Source organism: Argopecten irradians, chromosome 7, assembly GCF_041381155.1.
Source record: "Argopecten irradians isolate NY chromosome 7, Ai_NY, whole genome shotgun sequence".
In the NCBI taxonomy this organism is placed as follows: Eukaryota; Metazoa; Mollusca; class Bivalvia; order Pectinida; family Pectinidae; genus Argopecten; species Argopecten irradians.
The window spans coordinates 42845235-42872747 of record NC_091140.1 but is presented as its reverse complement, the minus strand read 5'-3'; the positions used below and the strand labels follow the sequence as shown (position 1 = coordinate 42872747).

General features: G+C 36.4%; 2 protein-coding genes across 2 annotated transcripts in view; both read left to right on the top strand.

Annotated features, from left to right (window-relative positions):
* Positions 1–1004: 1004 nt before the first annotated feature.
* The window catches only part of LOC138328516 (zinc finger matrin-type protein 5-like), a 46269-nt gene continuing 19760 nt past the window's right edge, over positions 1005–27513 (top strand). The window contains exon 1 of the mRNA XM_069275353.1: positions 1005–1191. The gene's annotated coding sequence lies outside the window, so the exon portion shown is untranslated. The remainder of the gene's footprint in view (positions 1192–27513) is intronic.
* LOC138327242 (uncharacterized) lies at positions 1900–7184 on the top strand. The gene is made up of 3 exons (XM_069273219.1): positions 1900–2722; positions 2859–5928; positions 6101–7184. Exons 1-3 carry the CDS (start codon positions 1900–1902, stop codon positions 7182–7184), a joined length of 4977 nt encoding a protein of 1658 aa, XP_069129320.1.

Below are 27513 nucleotides of genomic sequence, written 5' to 3'. Positions count from 1 at the left end.
AAAACGTTGGTTTTTTTTTAAGTCTGATGACTGTATATGAGATTAAGGTTCATTACCATCAGCTATAGCATAATGCTCAGAGTCGTCAGCGGGTAAGGCCTGTGTCCACCGAGGCCAAAGAGGTTTAGGGCACAACCATCTGTTGACAAGGTGTTGACCACAGTGTTGTGGAACTCAAAAGACGCTATAGAGTTGTGCTTCTTACCCAATAGAAGTGCAGTAACCGGAATGTGCTACTAGTATGTAAATTTGGAAGGCCAGCTGAGATTCGCCATCCGTGAAAAAACTCTCTAAGTGTGTTTTGATGCTTGCAAAGTTGCAATTGATTCTGTTGAACGAAACGGTTATGAATCATTAATACCACACATTTTCTATTCGCCAGGTCTAGCCGCTAATGACTTCGTCCTAGTCCCAAACTTGAAAAGAAATTGATGTGGACGTCATTTTTGGACTGATGAAGTCTTGTCGGCGTTCGAGAAGTGGCTCAAAGAATGGACCCTAACTTTTTCAGTTCTGAACTGATGCCATTTGACGATCGTTATTTTTAATGTATCATACTAGAGGGCAATTACACCGAAAAGTATAGGGGATCACAATAGGAAATATTAAATGAACACAAAAAAAGAGAACTCTTTAAAATCTGAAGTAATTAAATTAATTTGTGCACCAGAAGACGAAAACCCTAAAACATAAAACAGCTACCATGAAATACCGGTTTACAACTGTAAAGTTGTCGTTCAATAACCTGGCCTTAAAATATGCATCATTTTGGAAAAAAAATACAACGTATTGGTGCCTTACTTTAGAGTAGTTCTTATATATGTTTACAATTGCTAACGAGACATCGGGTTATGTTCTAAATTGTGGTTTGGTAATCGATATATCCGCCATTTCGGATGATACTACCTTGGAAAGCAAATCTTTAGTAGACATGCATTGTTCCAACATATGTGTGTGTGAAAAATCAAAACAACATCTCACATTATAAATATAATGTCGTGTGTTGTTACAGTTGCGCTGAAAGTTGTTCATTTATCAAAGAGTTATTTCCCTTTGAACGTAAGCTCGCTTATGGTGTTTTCGCGCCTTAGAGAACTCTTCAACACTGTAAGGTAGAAAGAGTGGCAGTCATGAATGGAGAAGAACGCTGATACTTGAAAAGATGATTTGAGAAGTTTATGAGGCCATAATGTAAGTTTTATATGTATTACATGAACTATAATGTTAAAATATGTTTCGATAAATAAGATTACAGTATTGTTGTCAGAAATTAGTTGATAGAAGCCCTGGCATTTGTCGCGATAAACAATGCCATGTGGCCTAGGGTCTTTTCTGTAAGTCATTTCGCCCACAATTGTCCCTATTTACTAGTGTAGGTTTTGGGTCGAGTTGACCATACGTATGTTCAGTGTACCGAGAGTGTTTATTATATTGAACGCTGTATAGAGCTAGAAATAACGGATTTCCTGTAAGGATTGTATAGTATTTGTAGCTAGGAATTACATTAATTGAAGTGAGTTATGTTTGTATCACATTTAGTCAGATAATTAGGTAACCATAAGTAGTATAACAAAGTGTATATTGTTATCATGATTAAGGCATGTTTTCTAGTCAGTCTTATAACAGTTTAAGTACTTTTCAAGTACATTTCAAGTTTACTTAAGTACTTTTCAAGTACATTTCAAGTATGTTGTATTGTGATATTTTAAGTCTATAGTCGCATTGTAGATTAAGTCAAAATACTCAGACAAGGTTATTTCTGTTTGTTACAGTCTTTTACTTCGTTACGTCGGAATAAAGTTGCCACGCACTCTAAAAGAAGGGTTGTGTAGTTTGTCGCACTACTAATAGTCCCGTGCAGGTACAGTAAAAGAATTTGGCCTCGTATTCCTGCTCAACATGGCTGGCAAGTCTGAAAACTCTGAAGAGCCAATGGAGCCTGATGCTGCTCGATCAAGAAGGCTGATTACCATGACTGAAAAAGCAGCCGAACAATTTAGAGACCGTGTAGAATCATATCAAAAGAGACTACACACTGCATGGTGTAAAATCCAAGCAATATTGGATGAACGTTCGGAACGTCAGAGCCCAGAACTTTTGAAGAAAACTCACACATCTGTATGCTTAGAGTATGCTAGCTATCGTCTAGTCTCCAATGACTATGCTTCTTTCCTGGACAGTTCAAGATGTAAGGAGGGTGAAAGACTCTTTGAACAACATAATGATGAAGACAAACACCATGATCATCTAGTGAACCAATTTCTGGAAGAAATCGAGACTAAGAGGAGTCAAATATACCTTGATGATAAAAAGTCAACTTCTGGGAGGTCGTCAAGGTCCTATACAAGTTCAACTTCATCTATCAGAGCAAGGGCAAAGGCTAAGGCTGAAGCAGCCAGGGCGGCGATACCATTCACAGAGAAGAAAGCACTGCTTCTAAAACAGCAAGCAATAATAAAAGAACAAGAGGCACTCTCAACAGCTCAGACAGAGCGAAAACGTCTTGAAATTGAGGCAGAGATGCAGTTACTACATGAGCAAAGGTTATGTGCTGAGGCAGAAGCAGAAGTGGAAGCCTTGGAAACAATGGACAAGTGGGATATTGATGAACAAAGTAATCGAGTAAATGACAACATAATTCCATCAGATGTGAATTCCACTGAGCGCGTGAAGCAATACGTTGAGTCTCAACAACCTCAACCTCTTCAGCCTATGGCAAGTGGTAGTAATCCTCATCCATACTCAGAGATGGATTATCAGCAACAAGCATTAAACCCAGCAGCAGAAAACTTTGTTCCCTCTAATATAACAACTGAGATCTCCAGATTTATGCTAAGAAAGGACCTGTTATTTTCTAGACTCACAGCCTTTAACGATTCGCCAGAGAATTTTTCTGCCCTGGAAAGCTGGATTCTTGAATGTTGTTAAGGAACTTGGTGTTTCTCCAATAGAGGAATTGGACTTACTGGTGAAGTGGTTAGGACCAGAGTCGACAAAACATGCAATCAGCATCCGATCCTCCAATATAAGCAATCCTGAAAGAGGATTAAAGAAGATATGGGAGAGACTAGAGGAGCGTTATGGATCTCCAGCACTGATTGAGTCAACACTTAAAAAGAAGTTAGCTGCACTACCGAAGATAACCAAAGATTACGCCAAACTGTATGAACTTCACGACACGCTGATGGAGGTATCATCTGCCATGGAGAATGAGAAGTACGCTTCACTTCTTAGTTATTTCAACTCGTCAACTGGTGTTACACCTATTGTCCAGAAACTTCCTCATCATCTTCAAGGAAAATGGACTCACAAAGCAACAAAATACATGAACTTGCATGGTGTTGCCTACCCACCATTTTCAGTATTTTGCGCCTTTATTAAGGAAACTAGCTCTATGCTGAACAACCCGAGCTTCATATATGATGATTCTTCACATGTCACCAAAAACGACACAAACAGGGGCACAAAATCATCAAGACTGAAATCACTGAAGACAGAAATTGAAACACCCAAGGAGGTACAGCCAAAGGACAAGATCAAACCTAAATGTCCATTTCACAACATTGAAGGTCACACTCTCAATGCTTGTCGTACATTCAAGTCGAAACCCTTAAATGTGAGAAAAAAGTTCATCAAAGACAAGGGCTTGTGTTTCAAGTGCTGCGAAAGAACTGACCACATTGCCAAAACATGTCAATCAAGTACAAAGTGTAATGCCTGTGATAGCGACAGTCACCCGTCGGCCCTGCATGTTCATGGCGGGGAGGGTCAATGGAAGACCGAAACCAGCACTACACAAGGAGATAAAGGAGGTGATGTCGTAAAATCAGCATGCTCTAAAGTCTGTGGTGAATCACACTCGCCTGGAAAATCATGTGCCAAGGTAGTACTTGTTCAAGTTCATCCAAAGGACTTTCCAAAGAAAACCTTTCATATGTATGCATTGATTGACGATCAGAGCAATCGTTCCCTTGCCAAACCAGAATTTTTTTATATGTTTCATGACCGAAACTATGCCGAAGTTCAGTATTCTTTGTCTTCCTGTGCAGGAGTAACAGAATGCTCCGGACGCAAGACAGAAAGATCTGGATTCATCATTAAGGATTTGGAAGGACTCGCATCGATTGAACTACCCAGTCTTACGGAGTGCAGGGAAATACCAGATGTCCGTGAAGAAATCCCAACACCCAACGTTGCCCGTAGCCATGCACACCTTCAAGACATTGCATCTAAGATCCCAGAACTAGACAACAAGGCGCAGATACTATTGCTAATAGGACGTGATTTACCTGAAGCACACCACGTGCTGGAGCAGAGGACTGGTAGTAGGGGATCACCGTACGCGCAACGACTCCAACTTGGCTGGGTCATTGTTGGCGAAACCTGCCTGGGGCAGGTGCATAAATCAGATGTCTTCAACGTCAAGAAAACCTTCGTATTGAAAGATGGTAGACATTCTATGTTTCCACCCTGTGAAAATCAGTTTGAATTGAAAGAAAACAGAGGTTGTGATGATGTGTTCAAAACAACGAAGCATGATAACAAGGTTGGTTTGTCAGTGGATGATAAACTATTCATGGACATTATGGACAGAGATGTAACAAAGGATCACAACGGCAACTGGGTTGCCCCTCTGCCTTTTCATGCTACTCGGCCTAAGTTGCCTAACAACAGGAATATGGCCTTAAGAAGAGCGCAGAACTTGTCAGTTGGTTTAAGGAAGAATCCTACCAAAAGACAACACTTTACAACATTCATGAAGCGAATGTTTGACAGCAATCATGCGGAGTTAGCTCCCCCTATGACTTCAGATGAGGAAAGTTGGTACCTTCCTATATTCGGTGTTTACCACCCAAAGAAAAAGGACCAGATACGCGTGGTCTTTGACTCTTCTGCTAGATTCAATGGCCTGTCCTTGAACGACGTTTTGATGTCTGGCCCCGATCTCACAAATAGTTTGCTAGGAGTTCTTATGAGATTCAGACGAGAACCTATTGGTATAACAGCAGACATTCAACAAATGTTCTACGAGTTTCGTGTGGAAGAAAAACATCGTAATTTCTTGCGATTTTTCTGGTTTAAAGATAACAACCCAGACCTTGAGCTCATAGAATACCGAATGTGTGTACACGTTTTTGGAAACAGTCCGTCACCTGCAATTGCTACATATGGCCTTCGCAAAAGTGCAGAAGCAGTGGAGGAGATCTACGGAAAAGACGTGTCAGAATTTGTACGTAAGGATTTTTACGTCGATGATGGTTTGGCTTCATTTCCAAGCGCAGAAATGGCAATTGATGTGATGCGGCGTACGCAAGGCGCGCTGACTGCTGGAGGAAATTTGCGTCTACACAAGGTAGCATCGAACAGCAGAGAAGTCATGAATTCCTTCCCAAAGGAGGACTTAGCAGGAGATTTGAAAAATTTGGACATTATACAGCAGGGATTGCCCCTACAAAGGAGTCTAGGGATGACATGGGATTTGAATTCTGATAACTTCAAATTCATCATACCAGATGAGGTAGTCATGAAGAAGTTCACGAGAAGAGGAGTTCTGTCAACACTCAACAGCATATTCGATCCACTAGGCTTTATCTCTCCAGTAGTGGTTCATGGAAGGATCTTAATGAGAGATATGATCACAGAACAGACGGATTGGGACGAACCGTTAAGCCCTAAATTCAAAGAGGAGTGGGAAAACTGGTGTCAATCCTTGAGAGACTTGAAGGACTTATCAATTTCTCGAACATACTTACCAACTTCCCTATCCAGCACCTTACAGAAGGAAATACACATCTTTTCAGATGCTTCCGAAAAGGCAATTTGTGCAGTGGCCTATATCAAAGCAGTAGATGTCAACGGAGACAGCCATGTCGGATTTGTTATGGGAAAATCCAAGGTATCACCAAAACACGGCCACACAATACCTAGGTTAGAACTATGTGCAGCAGTCACTGCCGTAGAACTTGCAGAGATTATATCTGAACACTTGAGCTTACCAGTTGAGCTAATGAAGTTTTACACAGACAGTAAAGTTGTGTTAGGCTATATCAATAAACCGCGTAAGGCGCTTCTATGTGTATGTTGAGAACCGTGTCAACAGGATTTTGGCGACAACAGACGCTGAGCAATGGAATTATGTGTCAACAAAAGACAATCCAGCTGATCTTGGAACTCGACCAACTTCATCTCATCTCCTAGAGAGCAGTGCATGGATCCAAGGCCCAGAGTGTATTAGTACCAGTAAAACTGACACGGACCAAGCATTTGAGCTGCAGTTTCCCGAAAACGACTGTGAAGTGCGTCCAGAAGTTTGTTGTTTAAAACTCTCTGTTCAACAACACTACGATCTTGGTACTGAGCGGTTTCAGAGGTTTTCTGATTGGGAGAGGTTGGTACGTGCTATCGTGTTTTTGAAGAGACGCGCACAAAGACTATCAAGCCATACCGCTAGCACAGATCCGTGTACATCAGCCAACGAGGACTTACAAACTTCGGTCGAGAGACTGATAATTCTACAAGTTCAGAAGGAGATGTATGGCAAAGAGATTGACGCTTTACTAAATCATAATGAGCTACCAAATGACAGCACCGTCCTCAGTTTGAATCCATTCATAGATGAAAACAACATTCTGAGGGTTGGAGGACGCTTGAGCAATTCTGATCTCGGAGTAAAGGAGAGGAACCCAGTATTAGTCCCTGGACGTCATCATATCGCAACGTTGTTGATTCGCCATTATCACAGCAAAGTCAGCCATCAGGGGCGACACCTTACAGAAGGTGCGGTACGGAATGCAGGGTACTGGATAACTGGGATGAAGCGTATAGTTGCGTCGATACTACACAAATGTGTAAAATGTAGAAAACTACGGAGGAACACTGAATACCAACAGATGTCAGACTTACCTCGTGATCGGTTAGTCCCAGGACCACCATTCACTTCTGTTGGAGTAGACTGTTTTGGCCCATGGCAAGTTTCTACTCGTCGCACAAGAGGCGGAATAGCAAAGGCTAAACGATGGGCAGTCCTCTTCACTTGTTTGTCTACGAGAGCGGTTCACATTGAGGTGATAGAAAGAAATGTCTTCCTCAACCTTTATCAACGCTCTAAGGCGCTTCACAGCAATTCGTGGGAAAGCAAAGATATATCGCTCAGACAGAGGTACAAATTTTGTCGGAGCTGTTGATGAACTAGGCATCAACATTGAGGGTGACAAAGTCCAGAACTTTCTGTCCAGTGAAGGTGCCTCCTGGATATTCAATGTTCCACATGCTTCCCACATGGGAGGCGTTTTGGGAACGCATGATAGGCGTGACCCGGAGGATTCTTGATTCCTTGTTGATGGATGTGCCAGGTGGTGGTCTGACACATGAAGTCTTGACTACCTTTCTAGCTGAAGCATCTGCGATAATTAACTCGCGTCCACTTGTACCAGTTTCATCCGACCCAGAGAATCCATATCCGCTGAGCCCATCTGTTTTGCTCACTCAGAAAATTGATTCAGTGGTTGACATTGAGATACCTACAGATGTAAAGAATCTATAACCGCGCACAATGGAAGAGAGTCCAGATATTAGCGGAAATGTTCTGGAGGCGTTGGAGGTCAGAATTCCTTCAGACCTTGCAGTGTCGTCGAAAATGGACCAAGGAACAGAGGGATCTGCATTCTGGAGATGTGATTCTGTTGCGAGACAAGGAAGTAGCTAGGAACTATTGGCCTTTAGGTGTTGTTTACAACTGTTCTTCCGAGTGGAGATGGAAAGATACGCAAAGCAAATGTTCGTGTCGTAGCAGAGAACGGCAAAAGTGACGACCTATGCGCGTCCAGTGAATGAGATGAGTACCTTATTCCATACCAGGATACAGACTAGACTAGATCTACGGTTCTGATGAATTCATAGACATAAGTGAAAAAGTGTATGTTTCTCTAGTTTAAAGACATTTGCAAGTTTCACTTAAGTTGTTTTAGGTTTAAATGTGTCAAACTTAATTAGGATTCAGTTTGGAAATATTTAGAATAGTAGTTAAGATTAATTGTAAGAGAGTGGTATTGTTATACCATACAATGTTCAAAAAGTATAACCATATAATGGAAACAGTATAACCATACAATGAAAAAGTATCACCATATAACGGAAAAGTAAAACCATATAATTGAAAAGTATTACCATATAATGAAAAAGTATCACCATATAATGGAAAAGTATAACCATACAATGAAAAAGTATAACCATATAATGAAAAAGTATCACCATATAATGGAAAAGTATAAACCATATAATAGAAAAGTATAACCATATAATGGAAAAGTATAACCATATAATGGAAAAGTATCACCATACAATGAAAAAGTATCAACATACAATGGAAAAGTATCACCATATAACGGAAAAGTATAACCATATAATGGAAAAGTATCACCATATAACGGAAAAGTATCACCATATAATGGAAAAGTATCACCATATTGTGGAAAAGTATAACCATACAATGAAAAAGTATAACCATACAATGAAAAAGTATTACCATATAATGGAAAAGTATAACCATATGATGGAAAAGTATAACCATACAATGGAAAAGTATAACCATACAATGGAAAAGTATAACCATATAATGGAAAAGTATAACCATACAATGGAAAAGTATAACCATATAATGGAAAAGTATAACCATACAATGGAAAAGTATCACCATATAATGGAAAAGTATAACCATACAATGGAAAAGTATCACCATATAATGGAAAAGTATAACCATACAATGAAAAAGTATCACCATATATGAAATAAAAAGTATACCATACAATGAAAAAGTATAACCATACAATGGAAAAGTATAGCCATGTAATGGAAAAGTATCACCATATAGTGGAAAAAAAATTTAACCATATAATGGAAAAGTATAACCATATAAAATGTCTATGGAATAAAATAATGATGATTGGGAATAATGTAAAGTAGAATCATACAATGGTAAAATCAAATCAAATAAAGATGAAATCAAATAATATAACGATAAATGAAAATAATACAATAATAACACCAAATAAAACAATGGTAGATGCTAATCGATATATGTGTTACCAAATCAAACATCGATTGATATAAAGAAAATAATACCATGACAAATGAAAATAAAACAATAGTAAAAACAAATGATACATTGATCATATCAAATCAAATATAGATAAAATGATACCATATATTGATAAGATCAAATCATATAATGATAAAACCATAAAATACAACGAAAACACAAATTCATATAGTATATTTGAACCATATGAGACAGCTATGGCGTTCCATACATATATGTGCATATATGTCTTATTATGGTATGAGTTTGTATGTGTAAGTCTGTAAATGCATATGATAATCATGTTAAATTAATGGAGGAGATTACTCATGTTTTAAAAGGAATATAAATTAAGATATATGTCGGATTAACCTTTTGGAAAATAGATAAAGACAAACAATTATCAAGCAAGGTAAATAAAAGCAAATAAAAGTAAAAGATCTATAAAAAAAAAGGCAAGTGCCGACGGTGAGAATTTAGCCCTGGTCGTCAGAATTGAGAGATAACTTAATTAAAGTGCGAATAGCATTTGTTGAATAATGAAATACAGTTCAGTTCACAGTAAAATGTTACTTTCTTTCGCAATCAATTTCAAATTATATTAATGCCAGAGGGACCTGGACGATATTTTTACTAACGGTATATATATGTATATATTATAGTACCAAGGGTATGAACTCGGCGGTAGAGAAAAACGGACATATTTTTTAAAATCCGTGATTTTTTTTTTAAATAAACGGGCTCTATACACCAGTGAAGTATATTTTACCTTAAAGAGAAATAATTTATCTTTCCAGTGAGTGCTTGATGAACAAAATTACCACTACCGCCATGTTAATTTTTTTCTCGGAATTCGATACTATTAAAAGGGATGAAAATTGTCAAAGAATAAGAGCATAATATATATGTATATATAACACAGTTTACGGCATATGCAGCAAAAAATGTACATGTATTCCTCCTTATTATTGTATTTTTAGGGTTTTTGATGCTGTGAAACAGCATTCTTAGGTACGCTCGGCGAGCCTGTGCACATCAACACAATGAAACCACTCCGCGACGAAAATTAAAAGTTGTTTTGTTCATTTCACCTAATATTTGATGGTAAGGAGAAATAAAACCCCAATATTCAAAACCATAGACATTGAATTTGTACATACATATACACCATGGATGGAGTGTTTTAAGTGTTTAGTTGGGACTCCATGATATTTGTATTACTCCGAGAACACTGGCCTCCCGAAAATCACAAACAACGCCTTCTTCCTGTCTTCCACTGCGACAGACTTTCGGTAGATTTTGGATTGTGTATGTTTATTTAAATTTTACGTAATTCATGCTACTGATCGATTATCGTAATCAAATGTTAGGAAGGTAACTGCAAAAGAAAGTTCTTATAACGCTTATAAAGGTTTTTTGTGTTGGTTGCATTGACGAACTATATCTGATGATATTATTGCGCAGTAAAAAGTTAATAGTTTTGAGGACGAATATGTCTTTCTTTATTTACTTAGTTGTGGAATATTTAGGATTTCTGAATGATACAATCCCCACCGCCGCTTATCTGCACACTCTGACAATTGGTGATATTATACACAATAATGTGAGAGTTCGACAATGATTTTTGCTTTTGCAGTAAATCGTAGAATTCTTCATCAACAGGCATCAAGGATGATTCCCGTCGAATCTTCTTCTGCTTGGAGCATTCACTCTCACAGGTAAGTTCACCAACGGATGCAGCTTCCTTATCAGTAGTATTGTCAATTTTCTGGAACTTTTCGCTTGGTTCCTTAACTGGTATCCTCCGTGTTTGACTGCGTCGAGCTAATAAAGTTACTTCTTGTACGGGAAAGTCAAACGACTGAAGATTATATGATTCCCTGTTCCATTTCTTCGCAAAGAAACATTTCAATGTTTGTTTGATGGAATTCTGTTTGATTTGTCCCTCTTCAGCTTTCAAAGAGTTTATATCACTGACTTTACTCCTGGCTTTCCATTTGGGTTTTGTCTTCGTGTTTTGGTTAACTCGAGTGCTAGATGCATCATTTAATTCTTTGCCATTTTCATCTTCGACTTGTGACGCATAACTCAATGTCATTGATCTTGATCTTGACTCAAATAGACGCTCATAATGTAAATATTTATTGCATGAAGTATTTGAGAGGTCTGGCATCGATATCGACGATTGTTTGGTAGCCATTTTGGAGTTCTGTGTGGTATTTTGACTAAAATGATGCATCTAAAATAAAAAAAATCACAAAAATTTATTGGAGCGATCCAGAATACTGTTAACCTTATTTCTTGAAATAGATAGATTGCACCTAGTAACCACTCACATAACGGGCCTCATAGCTACATTTATTTTACTATGGTTATTATTTAGTAATGAAATTGTTAAATATCAAATATTTAGTATATCTATTAAAGATATGATATCATTGGCTGTGTATCATTGGAGTTGTAGTTGCTATGGTTACCATCCTTAATATGCAAAAACTATGAAAAAATGGAAATGTAGTCAATTTTGGTCATTTTTATTATTATCTAGAAACTATTGAGCGCATCCCTGAACAAACATTATATTTCTTCTAGAGATGTGTCTCAGGTTCCTACATGTTCTATTGTGCTCTATTGTTTCTTGTACTGATTATCGAAAAAAAACTCTTACAATCAGAAATATCAAAAGCGCCTAGGGATGCTTCCTGTTAAATTTCGTGAAATTTCAATTAGTGGTTATTGAGAGGAAGCCAATTATTGACGGACTTCACAACCTTTTACAATTGGAAAAATATTGTTGTTATTGAAGAAAGAAGGACCTATTCATTTCAGGAAACCGAATAAAGTGGATCCAAAAGCAACATAATACCTTTTGTCAGTACTTTTAATCCAAACAATTACAATAGTTTTCCAGTTGTAAAAGGTTGTGAAGATTACATTAGAAATAGCGACAGAATGAAATCGATTTTATCTAACAAGAAAATAACAAATTGCAAACGTCAACCTAAAACCTTAATACAAGTTATTACTACAGAATAACTTGGGTTATTTAAGGAACAATTTCAGGTTTTTCAAATATGTTTATTTCATAAATTTAGTTTAATTGATGTATACGAGTTGTCCCCCTTCATAACATACAGCCCCATCGACCTTTTGTAACTCACCGGAAGTGACCTTTCCGGTCTTTTTTGTCACGGTGTTAAACGAAAACGTGTTGAAGAAAAAGCCATCCATATTTGTTGTATAATCGACGTGCATCCGAAGTCCATTGTGTGGTTTCGACACAGATTTATATTGGTGGACGGTAATTTGTATGTGCTGATTAATAATTGTGGGGTTTAGCGTGCACAGGGGGCTGTTAATCCCGTTCTTAAAATCTCGAATCTATTCTCACGTGTAAAGATGGTTGGCGTTCGTCAATCTTCAACGCCGTTAGCTGTAGCAGCTATATTTACACGTTTGTATAGTTCTATTGAATCCTTGTTACATCAATGAGAAATAATTAGACTCATCAAATGTTAAAATATTTTTTTAATATATTTGAAGCAGGTCAGTTCGTCCCTCTCAGTCCGAGTTGTCAAACGGCGAGCGTCGTCGGTTTAGATCTGTCTATTGATTACGACTGATATTTGCACTCGTGCAGGTTGAAGTTTGTTTTCGTGTTAATAAAAGTTACAAAAATCGTAAGAAAATTGATTGGAGCTAGGTTTAGATTTAAATGTTTAATTCTTTTAGTGAACGTATTTAACATCGGTATGAAATAATTTGTCGAAATTCTTGTTAATGTTTATTTATTTAGAATTTGTCAATTTTTAACAATTTTGAGTTCGAACTACTTAACTTGTCTAGGAATTGTGGACTGTTTCTGTGTCCAAATTGCTGATGATTAATTATGCCAGGTTTTAAGATTCTGTCTACAAAATAGTTACAGTTTATAATTTAATTTCAATTTAATATTCATTAATTTTAGTTTGATCTTGTTCTAATTTATAGCACCGATTACATTTGAGCTAGTTGCCCAACATGCCTCCATCCAAGAGAATGAAGATTAATAGTCCTTATGCCAGGGCTGCTCGAAGGGGTTCAGGTCCCAGGGGTCGAGGGCGTGGTACCAGTCAGCTGCAGGAGAGTGATCATGAGGTGTCTGTCATTCCGGAGCTACAGGAACATGACCGTTCCCCAGGAGGAGTCCAAGATGAACAAGCATCAGCTTCCGGTACCCATTTGTTGTCGAGTATACCACTTCAATGCTCGATGTATCCCAGGCAACCAGAGCTCGAATCTGGAGCTCGGAATATTTGAATTCACAATCGCTAAGTATAGTTGACGGTGCACTTGTTCTAAAGAAGAAAGGGACTAAAAATAGAATAGATACTATAGAAGCTTGGAAAGACGCTTTCATTAAATTCAGTGCAATTTTTACAAAGAGGCATGATAGGGGGGAGGAACTGCTTAAGTATATGTCAATTGTTAGATTGGCAGCTAAATCATTCAAGGGAATGGGATGGAAAACATATCATGAGCAATTCAGGCTGCGTCAAGCTCGCCAGCCCGATAGGTCCTGGGGGAGTACTTGATGGGGGTTAACTTGCTTGTCATCTGGCATGTCAAAGGCTGGTGACAATTCCAATCAAATCAGAAGTAACATGGCTAGAGGCTGCTGCTATGAATTTAACTATAAGGAATAATGTCAAAGATCAAATTGTAGTTATGCTCATAAATGCATGCAATGTGCTGGGTCTCATTCAAAGATTTCTTGTTTTCAAGGTCAAGGCCAGGGGTTCAAATGTCAAGTTGGGACGAATAATATTAGAATGCCTTCTCAATTTAGTGGGGCAAGCAATATTCGGGGGTCTAATCCACCTCAGGCTAATTTTCGTCCCCAATCAGCATCGTACAGTAGATACCATTACAACAAAGATATGGGATCGGGGAAAAACCCCAATCAACAAAATGGCTCTTAATCGTTATTTAGACCTATACCCAAACAAAGCTGTAGCACAGGTATTGAAGGAAGGTTTTGATAGTGGTTTTAAGCTTCATTTTACAGGCCCTCGTTATCCAAGGGAATAAAAAAAACTTGCGGTCTGCATTACAAAATCCTGATATCCTTGTATGACTTCCTATTGGGGGGTAAGTCTGATGACATTGCTTGTAAACAGGCCATGGACAGTTTTGATAATATTTGTCAGGAATTAGGCGTACCTGTCGCAGAAGAAAAGATTGAGGGTCCAGTCACTTGTTCAGTTATCCTAGGATTAGAAATTGACACCCTTGAAGAAATAGTTAGAGTACCACAGGACAAGGTTCAGGAATTAACTCTGATTTTAGCAGACTTGGTTCAACAAAATAAAATTCAGTTAAAAGACCTTCAGAGTTTATTAGATAAACTAGCCTTCTGCGTTAAAGCTATGCCAGGTGCCAGTGCCTTTTCTAGGAGATTGTATGGGTTGTTATCTGGTGCTTCTAGACCTAATCCTTTTATTCGTTTGTCAAAGGGAACAAAAGAAGATATCAGAGTTTGGTTAGAGTTCTTTCAGAGTTTCAATGGTACCTTTCATTTCTTTGATAAGAACTGGATTGCTAACTCCGACTTAGAGCTGTTCACTGATAGTGCAGGTAATGTTGAATTAGGTTGTGGCGCTGTGTTCGGAAAACATTGGTTTGTCTTCAAGTGGCCCAGCAGTTGGTATAACTCGCCTGTGCTGAAAGACATTACCTTTTTAGAATTGATTCCTATTGTTATGGCCCTCTTTACTTGGCAGAGAGAATTCAGTAACAAAAATATATTACTACATTGTGATAACGAAGCTTTGGTGGAGATACTCAATAATTCAACTTCTAGTTCAGATCATGTGATGGCACTGATTCGTCCATTAGTTTTACATTGCATTAGAAGCAATATTCAGATCAGAGCTAGGCATGTAAGAGGTAAAGACAATTCAATTGCTGATGCTTTGTCACGTTTTCAGTGGTCCAGATTCAGGGAATTGGCTCCCGAGGCCGATCAGCATCCAACAGTCATCCCCCAGGCATTTTGGAGCAATATATAAAACAGTTTGACAATTTGATATTAGCTTCACTTTCTGAAAATACAGCTGAAGCATACACGTCAGGTTTAAACATGTTCAATACTTCTGTTGTCGACAGTGGCCTAACAAGGGTCTGGCCCCCTCCTTTGAGCCAGATATTGAATTTTGTGCTGTACATGGCTGATAAAGGTTTGTCTCCTGCAACAGTCAATACTTATTTAGCAGGTATTAATTTCCATGTTAAGTCTTCTGGCTTTCTTTGTGAGGATTACTTGTCTAATTTTCTCGTGAAGAAAATGTTAGCTGGTATGAGGAGACAAAGGAAAGTAAGTAATATGAGGGCCCCTTATTACTGCTGATATACTGGCTAGGATCTTAAAAGGCTTTGCCTTTGGTGTGCAGTTCTACATACGAGTCAAAATTGTTTTCTGCAGCATTTTTACTAGCATTCTTTGGTTTTTTCTGAGTAGGCGAACTAACTGTCACGAAAACGAGCATGATTCAGAAGGTGGTATCTCTGCAGGATATTAAGATAGGGAATATTCTCGAAGTTGCTCTCCGTTTTTCAAAAACTGATCAAGAAGGTAAAGGGTGTACCGTATGTATTCCTCGTTTAGAAGGAACATTCTGTCCAGTTAAACGTCTTGAACAGTACATAACAGTAAGGCATAGGAACCCTGGCCCCCTCTTCTGCCATTTTGATCTTTCTCCTTTGACTAGGTACCAGTTTGCATCAGTTTAAAAAAAACTTTCTTTTCTTAGACTTCGATTGCAATCGGTATAAGACACATTCATTTAGAATAGGAGCTGCCACTGAATCAGCAATCAGGAGCTTATCTGACAGGGAGATTCAGTTGCTGGGGCGCTGGAGTTCAGACACCTTTAGGCGGTATGTCAGAATTCCAGAGAAAGTTAAGTTAGAACTAGAATTCTAAGCTATATTGCTTAGTCTTGATTTAGTTTTTTTTCTGCCTCTTTGTAAAGACCTAATCTATCACCCCTTTCAATTTATCGTGAATTGTATTCTAGAGCACTGGCGTCCCCATGCTCTGATCGTTCAAAAATAGGCTATTTGTTACATGGGCTAATTTTAGCCTTAAGTTTTCAGGAAATCACTGTCACTCTATCTACATAGTGGGCTCTTCCATTATTAAGCGAGTCTCCTTTCATGCAGCGACTAGGCCAGGGGGTCGCCATCTTGGATTACAACGGCAGAGGTGTTATATATGGTGGAGAGGACAGAGTGGAATTAGATGGGATTCTGTGATTACCAATGTGCAGGATATGATGAATGCTAGGGGGGAACCATCTATGCTAATATTATTACATTGTGGAACCAATGACCTTATTGAGGTGGGGTCCTACAATTTAAGGAAACAAATCTGTATGGACTTCAGGTACCTAGCTAGCCTCCTTCCCTGTACAGTCCTAGTTTGGTCACAGATGTTGCCCCGGTTAAGTTGGCGCGGTTCGGAGAATGTGTCTGCTGTCAATCGGGCCAGAATTAGAGTCAATAGGGACATTGCAAAACAAGTGTTAGAACTGGGGGGTGGATATATTAAATACAATGATATTCAGGCAAATCGTGTTGCATTTTTAGACACAGACAATGTATATTTAAATAGCTTAGGCAATTATATATTGCTCAATTGTATACAAGGGACAATCGAGCGAATGCTGTTTTGGGGCGACCGGTTATTCCCACAATTTTCGTAACCAGTTTAAGTAGTTATGTCTCAGTAAAAATTATATATTTGGTTTAATTTCGGCTAGGGTGGTTTGGGATGTTAGCTTTGTTCCCCCATAATATTCCTATCATGTGGCGGAGGCTCATCTAAATGAATTCAGTTTCATGAGCCTTATGGCAGGACTTCGCTAACATCAGCCCAGGGAATAATTAAAACCATATTTCACAAGTTAAATTTGCATATTTTGGATGATCATTGGATTCTCCTTGATCATCAAATGTCTTGAATTTTCAGTCAATTTAAATTGTTATTGTACTTGTTTTCTACTGGTAGTGATGCCAGTTGGGCAGTTATTGACGCCCCTTTAATTGTGTGGGCCGTTATTGACGTCCCTTGAATTGTGTGGGCCGTTATTGACGCCCCTTTGAATTGTGTGGGCCGTTATTGACGCCCCTTGAATTGTGTGGGCCGTTATTGACGCCCCTTTGAATTGTGTGGGCCGTTATTGACGCCCTTTGCTTGTTGTGGGCCGTTATTGACGCCCTTTGCCTTGTTGTGGGCCGTTATTGACGCCCAATATTAAAACGCAAAATAAACACCGTGGCCATTACTATCAACATAGTGTTTGTTGTTTTATTAAATAAACGTATGTGCATCAAAATTTGATACAAAAATTCAAGATACTTCTGTCACTAAATGTATGCAAAACATGTGATATCATCATAGAGTGTAAAAGTTTTACATTCAAAAATTTAAATAATTAAAACTTATATAAGTTGTACATCCACAAATGTTGTCATTTACGCACTTATTTGTAAAAATTGCTCTGATTTTTATATTGGTCTGACAGGAATGGAATTGAGAAAGAGAGTTACATTACTCCGACAACAAACCAAAACAAACCATTTCAGATATTTAACAGTAAACGAACATTGTCATGTATGTGTTAATGATAACTTTTTTGTTTTACCAATATATCAAATGTCTAATTCAGATCTGTTAAAAAACAGAAAATAAAGAACTGGACTTCATTAAACTTATAAAGCCTGTGCTAAAGTCAGAACGTGACAAAGGAACTTCACATTAATTATCGTTTTATCCTCATGTTTTTGTTACAGTTTCTTCCAGAATTAATCACAATATTTTTGTGTACTAGGCTATATTATGACGTAATTTTACTTTGACGTCCTTTTACTGTGACGTCATGATTTACAAATAAAACAATTCAAATCCCCTGAGGAACGGCAAGAGCCGTGGAAGCGCTAGGGCGATACAAAAACTGTTTTATTGTTGTGTATTTTTAATATTTGGAACCCAATACATGGACATGTTACTTTGTTACTTATATATATTTATAAATAGGCAAAAATGACAAAACTTGCAAATTCATTTAATTTATGCATATTTCAGATGGTTACCACAGCAAATTAAAGCTGCGAAATTAGTTTTTTTTTTTCATTACAAATAAATCAGGGATGTACTTAATATTTCAAATACAATAAGTTTATTTTTTATACTTATTTAAAAAAATCGATGGATTTGGGCGCCAAAAAGGGTCCAAACCATATTGACCGGCGACATACTATCGTGAACAAATTGCGATTTTTCTCATTGTTTTCTAAACGTTGTACTCAGATTGTAAATAATCTTAAATTCCTAACACTTCAAAGTAGTTAGCTTTCAATCAATTTATATAAAATGTTTCAATAAAAACAGCCGTTTGAAAATGGGCAATCAAATCGGTGTTTGCGTCATTTTACTGAAGATATTATCATGATTTTTTCTTTAAAATAAATTAAATTTGGTATCTATATATAATAATAACCAATTAAATCCTCATTATTTACTACCTTATATTTTTAATATTTGCTTACGTTTACCTTGGTTTCTTCGACTCCCGGATTGTCTATGTGGCAGACCTACTGGATCTCCATAGTCGTTTTTGTCTTTAGTTTTGATCCTGTGTCATTTTCATTGTCATCCCTTGTGTGCATCAATACCATTGACTTGGCCACTCAAAGATGCCCACTTGGTACATATGTGTAGTGTTCAACATCTCGAAGTAATAAGTAATTGTAGTGGAATATAAAAAGAAATAAAAGAAAGATTTCAGAAATTATGAATCCATCCTGTAAACCAATTACAATAAAAAGTCATATAGATATATTATCTTACCACTGTTATTTCAGATACGATTGGACAATGTTTGCACTTCCAACGCGTTCAACATTTCGAATGTCTGGTAAGGATAGTTGTTAGAGTCGGTTGTGATGATGTAATTAAATGAAATAAATAGACGTTTGATTATTGCGATAGCAATTTCTATATTTCCTAACACACTGCGGATACTATTTATGCTCTTTAATACATTTTTCGTTGTGAAATATAAGGTTTTATTTTCGCACGAGTGAAAATATCACTTTAGATATTTTCACTCCAAAATATTTTCACTTTTGATATTTTCAATGGCTTTTGACCAATCGGGTGCAGCATTGACAGCGAACATATCATGTTGATTGATACAACATTAGTTTGTTCACAAAATGACGTCATATTTTTGTGTTGAAATATGACGTTATGCTCACAACAGTGCGAGGTAAAAATACAATGGCGTAATAACCTTTGGCGGAACTAGTAGTGATGGTCTTCTGTAAATGGAAGCGAGAAAACAAATGTAATAAATGTTCCTGGTGTCTTAATTAATACCAGTAATATTTAATCTCGTGCGGCGGAATATCCTTTATTTAAAGCTTTGATGCCTGAAAACCAATTAAGAAGTTTATTATTAATAGAATGTCGTCATAAACTTTGTAAGACCCAGTACATCTGCGTTTGAGAATAAGACTACGATTCATTCGCCAATAAGAACAAGCAATAATTGACATCTACATCAAAGAAAACGCTTTGATCGAATGAACCGGAATTTTAAAATAAAGTTTCAATCAGGTAAGCAGGAAGAACTAGAAAAAATATCATTGAAGCAGAGCGTTCACTCTAGGGACTTCTGGAAACGTGTTGGAAAGTAAGGGATAGCGAATGAAGGTAAACTGCATATTTTCTGGAAAGTCGTTGATGAGCACGGCATTGCTCTTCATGTACGTGATAAAGATTATGTACTAATAATGACTATGATGTGATAATAAACACATGGATCGGATATAACATTTTATGGAAAATAGAAATAGCCCGAGGGTTACAAATAACGATATTTTCAAGCCTGAACGCGCCTATCACTAAAGAGGAGGTTGCAATGACTATACATATATTAATAAAACAAAGTTATATATAAGAGCTTAATATATACGATATGATGTAACGGAAACCAATTGATGCAAAATCAGATATGAAAAATAAAAATGTATTGTGAATAAACGCAATAGTATTCCAATTTGGCACCAATGGGCTTCCGTGCGATGCAATACACACGGAGTTATTTAGAAACAACATATTTGTGAGAATCTGGAATTATTCAATTAATCTTCAGGAGGACTTTTTTGACTTTAAACATATTTTATTAATAAAAAAAAAGGATCAGGCTGAACGTATGACAACTTATGAAGCCATCTCCTTACAAAGTTACATAGACAACAAATGACAGCATAGACTGGTAACTTTCATTGACATTAGAAACCTTAGAACCTTGACTACCACTACCGGTAAACTACTCCCTCCCTAAATTACTTCAGACCTATTTATGTATCGGAGCAACTTCTCCTCTCTAAATGACATCATACCTAATTATACATCAGGCAAACCTCCCTACCCGAAATGACCTCATACCTATTTATATACCAGAGCATGACACACTGGGAACTAGCCACGCTTTTTATGAGATACAGTCCCCAGACTTTGTACCATGTCTCAAAACAGACAATCAAAACATTTACATATTTACATCTAGACACGTTGATCAACGCACTCTAACAACACTTATCTAAACAGCCAAACTTATTGATAATAGTATCGATATCTCTACTAATTAATACTGGGAACAATACATATGTACATTAAAGCCTATCTCTCCACTACTTCATACAATTTTCACTGAACATAAACTGACCCTGAACAACACATCCATTAGACTCACCTTCCAAGGGACATTATCCAGTTAGATAACCCAAATAATTTCACAATATGTTTGACACTCAAAGTAAAATAGGCATTCTCACAATAGTAACCGCAACTTAAACATGTTAGCGTGGTAGAGGTCGTGCTGGAAACGCGCAATTGGAAAGATCTATAACGCTATTATCAATTCGCGGCTAATAAAGTGGCTGAACGTAAGCAACGTAATTCTTAATTAACAGAATAGATCGTGCTCTAAATGACTTGTTTCACGACCTCTTGGATTGAAACATCGTGTTATTGCTACCATCTGGGATGGTAGCTGCTTTGTCTGGCATGTTGTTGGGATTTCACATGGTTATAAATAATCTGTTCACTTTGATTGGCTGGCCAAAACGATTACTTGTTGTTGAAGATTTCATGTGTGTGAGGGGTATATTGCAAACAAATTATCATCAGATAAACCCATCATCAGGCAAAACGACAGCGAGGATATTTGACTGCATTTTCCACGTTCATAATGAAATAAAGGTATGTTAATATATTATATCGTGTTTGAAGTTGTGTTTTCCATGTTGAAAATTTATTTAAGAATATATCAGTATTAAATATGTACATATTTATCCATGTTTGACGGAATACGGGCGACTTTTGTAGAGGCAGGTGTACCTCTTCCAAGCGAGCCGTATGTTCAATTGTCCTTTTATGTAGTATATAGTACACATGTATACACAGCAGACTTTCTCACAACCTACGTTACAAGTCCCTGTGATAAAAACTGTCCATACATCTGAAATAAAATGTTAGATTAGGGGATATTTGTGGTACTGTATACGCTAAAGTAAAGTACAGTTTTATTTGTGGTACTGTATACGCTAAAGTAAAGTACAGTTTTATTTGTGGTACTGTATACGCTAAAGTAAAGTACAGTTTTATTTGTGGTACTGTATACGCTAAGTAAAGTACAGTTTTATTTGTGGTACTGTATACGCTAAAGTAAAGTACAGTTTTAACAGATATGTTATGCTTGTTTTTATGCGTATATTATGTATTTCACTAACTTATCCTGTTTAAAGCGACACTAATAATTCAAGCGACCACCACGCTTACGTAAAATAGCGACATCCCCCCTCTCTCCCGTGCATGCGATTTCCCAGCGGTACCGCCTACACCTGGTGATATTGTCTTGATGAATGTATCTTTTTAAATTTAAATCGGTGTTTCATAAGTCTTTCCACGTAACAAGAAGTATACAGTTAAAGTAAGGGGTTGAGGGATAGAGTAAGTTTCTAGTTTCTCGAGACTTGTCCATTTCCCGATGCGAAGCCGGGAAAGTAGGCAAGTTCGAGGGAAACCAGAAAATTGTTACATGTACATCACTCAACCCCATACTCAACTGTTTTAATATAAAGATACATACAAAAGCTATGATTAGACTAAAGTATATTTATCTCATACGCTATATTCCTGTCGCGTATGCCCATGGTCATTAGAGATTGACAGACTTTTACATTGTAATTTATGTACATAATCTTAGCTTCAAACATTCAAATTATTCCGAGATGATAATTGTGATTCCATGCCCATTTTGTTTTGCTTCTATTCAAACCACAGGTTATAATTTGATTCCGCTATGATTTCTCAATATTTCAACATTTTATACCACTAGGCATAATACTAAATTCTTTATATACATGTATTGCTGAAATTCCCAGACGTTAACCATTTATAGGTAGCCTAAAAATGTGATGACGTGTTCAGTAACAGTTTCCGATCGATACTACATGTAACGTCATTTGAACGTCAAAGTCCGGAAACAAGTCCCGCCCACCTCGAATCTGAATAGTTAAACAGAAATAGCCTAGTCCTGGTGGTGTGCTAGCTTCCAGTGGTGTGTTAGTGTTGAACAAGGGTTTTGGAAAAAAGTAGGGAAGCTAGTCAATTTAACCAAGTAACTCTTATATAGCGTATATAAAATAGATTTATGTTAATTTCCCTACATATTTGATGTAATATATTTTGTTTAAGGTTTAAAATGTGTGACATGATAGTTATCTATATTCTATCTACCTGGCTTCATGTAATCATCCCTTGATGTTGATCGACGTTGTACTTTTGTACGTGTTTTCAATGGATGACATATTTTCACTGTTAAAGTGTTACCTGTTGTCCCGATCTCCTTTAAACTATTATCAACCATTATCCACGAAAAATTAGCAAATTAATTTGCTTGATACAGTATAGATTGGAACTTTTAAAGTAATGAAAAGCAGAAAATGTTGAAAAATGGTTACAAACCTTTGAAGGGTACCCTTCGTCAACACTTCCGTACACCAGCGCAATTACCACAAATATGTTCACTGATATGAATTGAAACAATGGACCGCGATTGATTGTTTCGTTTTGTGGAGATTACCGCCCTTGATTTACAGGTGGTGCGAAACACGTTGCGGTCCCGGAAGTAATGCAGTGTTGATGTTTGACTGACTAATATGCAGTGTTGGTTATATTTTATCGTCTGCAGATATGACGGTTGTGGTAAATGTTAAATAGAAATCTGCGATAGCTATGTTTCTGGGACAAACAAGTATCGTAATCGAGTTATTTTCAAATCTAGACTTTAAGATTTAGTATCAGGGTGCAGGTGTAACTAGGTTCATTTTTCCCGAAACGTATAATATAGATATTTTCTAAATACGAGTCATTGCCAGTCTGGTGACATTTTAATACTAGTCAGTCATATTGACAAAGCTTAAAATTTGACAACAGAGTTTCATTTTTAAAAGATAAACAAAGCAATTAAATTTTAAACCAGCGCTAAATGAAGTACCTGGATACGTTGCACTCCAAACAGATTTGGAAAGTAAGTACTTGCGTGGTTTCTGTTTCTCAAAGTTCAACAGATTATGCAAGATAAACTGCGACCTCCTGAAACACACAAACCGATATTCGAACTAGCAAACAAATGACTCACAAACTTGTTTATCTTTGGTATTTTGAAGCTGTGCAGTTCAAAGGGCACTGCCATTTTTCAATCCATACAACAATGATTACGTAAATAGAAGGGGCACAACTGCGTGATCCAGCAGGTGGCTCTGTGCGGAAAATTCACTTTTTACACGACATATGCCAAGGGTTCGGTATCTTTGACTACTGTACCCTTGGCTAGTGAAGTTGTTAAATGTACTTGTACAAATAACGTTATTATTATATGTAATGATGACTTAATAATATAGCAAGTATCGATACAATGTAGTATTTATCTAACACAAAATGCTGACACAGAATTAACATTTAAAAATAGAATTCCCAAGAACATATGAAAAAGCAACAGCTCTCTGCAATTTAATAATAACAACACGTTATAAATGTGGACATTGAGTTTATCATGAAATATAGTCTTAAGATACGCATTTTATCTTTAGTAACCTATTTTTATTTCGTCATATGTTTTAAGGTTTTAAGGAAATATAAATAACGACACATTTAAAACTTTAAAATAAGAATGACGAACGATGACAATTTCGTTCGATCTATGATATTCAATTTTCACTGACTTAATGTTATACATGTCCTGTAACCAAATTTTCATGTGTGATAAGAATTCAAGATATTATAATAACTAATTCTGTATTTGCATATTATAGAATTATCTATCTTTGCGTGTACATGTACATGTAGGTATTGATTGTGACGGCATGTGTTTTCGAGCATAGCGTCATACTTTTCAGAGAAAAAAACCGACGTCATAATGGCTACCTACCTGCAAGGAAGGTAACTCTAGTAATATGCAAAGATGAAATACATGAGCTATAATTCGCGAAATTAAATCACCCATGAAAAATTTCGATTCCTAACGGCTTCTTTACTGTGATTTCATTTTGCCGTTTTAAAGTGAAAATATATGTTGCATTAGCACACTATAATTATCGTATTTTAGCGAAATTAATAACCTCCAAAATAGAACGGAAGATCAAATAAATTATGCTCTCCCAAGGCTGTAATTGATCCCAATAAAGGTTTACATACAAATATATTTGCGTACTACAGAATTATAGCCCTTTCTGATAGGTATCGATTGTGAGCAAAAATGGCGTTATACTCATAATAAAATGTTATAACAATTAATACCTACCCGTAAGCACAAATAACTTAATTGTGCAAGTACAGAATATCTGTAATGTAGAAACATGCATACAAAGGACCCGCAATAATCCGAATGCCGAGAATCCAATCGAAAACAAATTTGACTATTGATTACATAGACACCATCGAAATTAATACGACATAATTGGCAGGTTAATTTTGTATCTACCAAAACATAGGCCTAGATATGAACTCGGTGGATTTTTAGCACGCTATGGAAAAACATGATCTAAATCTCCATAAAATAAGTACTGTAAATCAACTTTCTTTCGCAGCTACTAAATTTCGCGATTTCTGTTTCAAAGCATTTTCTGGGAGATTGCGTTTGGCGATTTGAAGTTGAATGGAGTTACGTATGAATTTGTTTGTGCAGGAATTGTGAAAGATATTTATTCGTAGAGATAAACTTTCGCGAATATGCACTGATCGCGAAATCCGCGAAAATAAATCGCGTGCGAAAGAAAGTTGGTTTACAGTAGTAAATGCTGTTGAAATATCTGCTTCTGTCTAATTTTATTTTAAACAAATTGAACTTAGTGAAAAATCGATCTTATTTCCTTGGTCATCTGCTAGCATTTAATACTAAAATGTAATGCAAATGTCCACATGCCATAGAATGATTACAAGCATTATTTCCACAAACCAAACTATACAATCATATACTATATGCATATTACAAAATGTCGCAGAGTTTCATTAAATATAAGTTATGCATTTTGCAGGAAAATCGTTCTTTTTATTGAATTGCAAATGAGTTCAAAGTCAAGGGAAATAGCGTATAATCCAACATTTTTTAAGATTTCCAAGATTTTAGTTTGCCAATATGTTATTTGTGACAATTTTTTATTTCTTTAATTTTAAAGGTTAGATTGTAATTCAATTATAATAAGCTTATGATATGTCTAATTTATTTTAATATTAAAGATGCTCCACAGTTGACATTTGGTATTTTTTCACTATCAATAATAGGAGCAGACGATTTTGTATTTTTCTTCGGTTACAAAAGTTACTTTCTTTACACCATTACCACCATTGAAAAGTTTGAGCTTCTAATTTTACTTCAAGATAAAAATATTAAAAATAATGCATCTCGAAAAAAATCCGTTGCACTATGCCCTACATGTAATGAAGTACTGATTGCGCATGCACCAAAAGCAAAATAAATTATTTCATGGTATTGTTTGTGTCAATTTGACATATATATACACAATAAAACACCAATTATTGTTCAAATGATGAATATCATTTATGCTCTGTCGGCGGTGAATCATCTTTAAATTGCAAATATCCAATTTCGAAATGTTAATATTTTTTTTAACATTTTGGATATCATTACAAAATTTAACGTCAAACAAAAGGACATGATTTAAATTATTAAATAAGACCACTGTAGATAATTGATTAAAGGAAACAAACCTGCTAAAATTTCTTTAAAATTACTAAATAAAACTGTAAAATGTGGAATGAAATTGTAGACCACCACCTAGCTTCAGGGTCTGACCATAGGTACTTATTTTACTGCACTACTATTTTGATCTTAATTGTGAATAGCATATTAAAAGCTCATCTTGATTCGTGAGTAGGATAATTACGGCACATATAGCTTTAAACAAAAGTACAATATCGCTATCTAAACAAAATGATAAGAACAATAAATACTTATAAAAATAAAGTGCATATTAATCACTAAACTCATTTTTATCAACAACGTTTCAGAAAATGTTTATGTGTATGCCAATGAATTTGTGATTTGTGTAGTTATGCCCTAAATACAAAAACACTAGCATTTGTTATTGTTTTCTCCCATTGGTGTTTATTCCCACTGAGATCATGCATTGATACTTGGGAGTACACATTGTATCACAAGTTAGGACTTTTGAGAGAGAAAAAAACATGCAACAGAATTAACTCTGTCAATGAAAATATACAGTATATATTTGTAAATATACAAATTATTTCACATCGGAGAAAGGACTTTTACGTGATTGAAGATTAAATGAAATAAGTAGCTTCCTTCTCAAAATTCACACAACTTTCAACATTGAATATAGGGACATGTACTCCATATATGTCACAATAATAAAATCAAAATTGCATTTAATATAACGCTTGAGGGTGTAAAAGGAGCGGATCGGTATATAATGTAAAATAACTAATTAAATATAAGCTGACGGAGCATGCTTCTTACGAACAGTCGGCGTTGGAAATAGGATAGTTGAAATTATCTTATCTCTTAACTAGAAATAGTACATTGACACATACATGTACATTCATTATCAGTTCTGCTGTTTTATAATTTGGTAGTTTCATCGTTATATGCGGGTAAACAAGTCGTTAAATGATATCGTTACGAGTTCTACACATACCAGCATATCTTGTGGATATGACTTAATATATGGTGGATATATCCTTATACGAAGTGCTTTTATCATTATAGTTGGTATTTTTATCTTTATTTTCGGCGACATTAATTTGAATGCATTGTGTAACTTTAGTTCTTACCAGATGT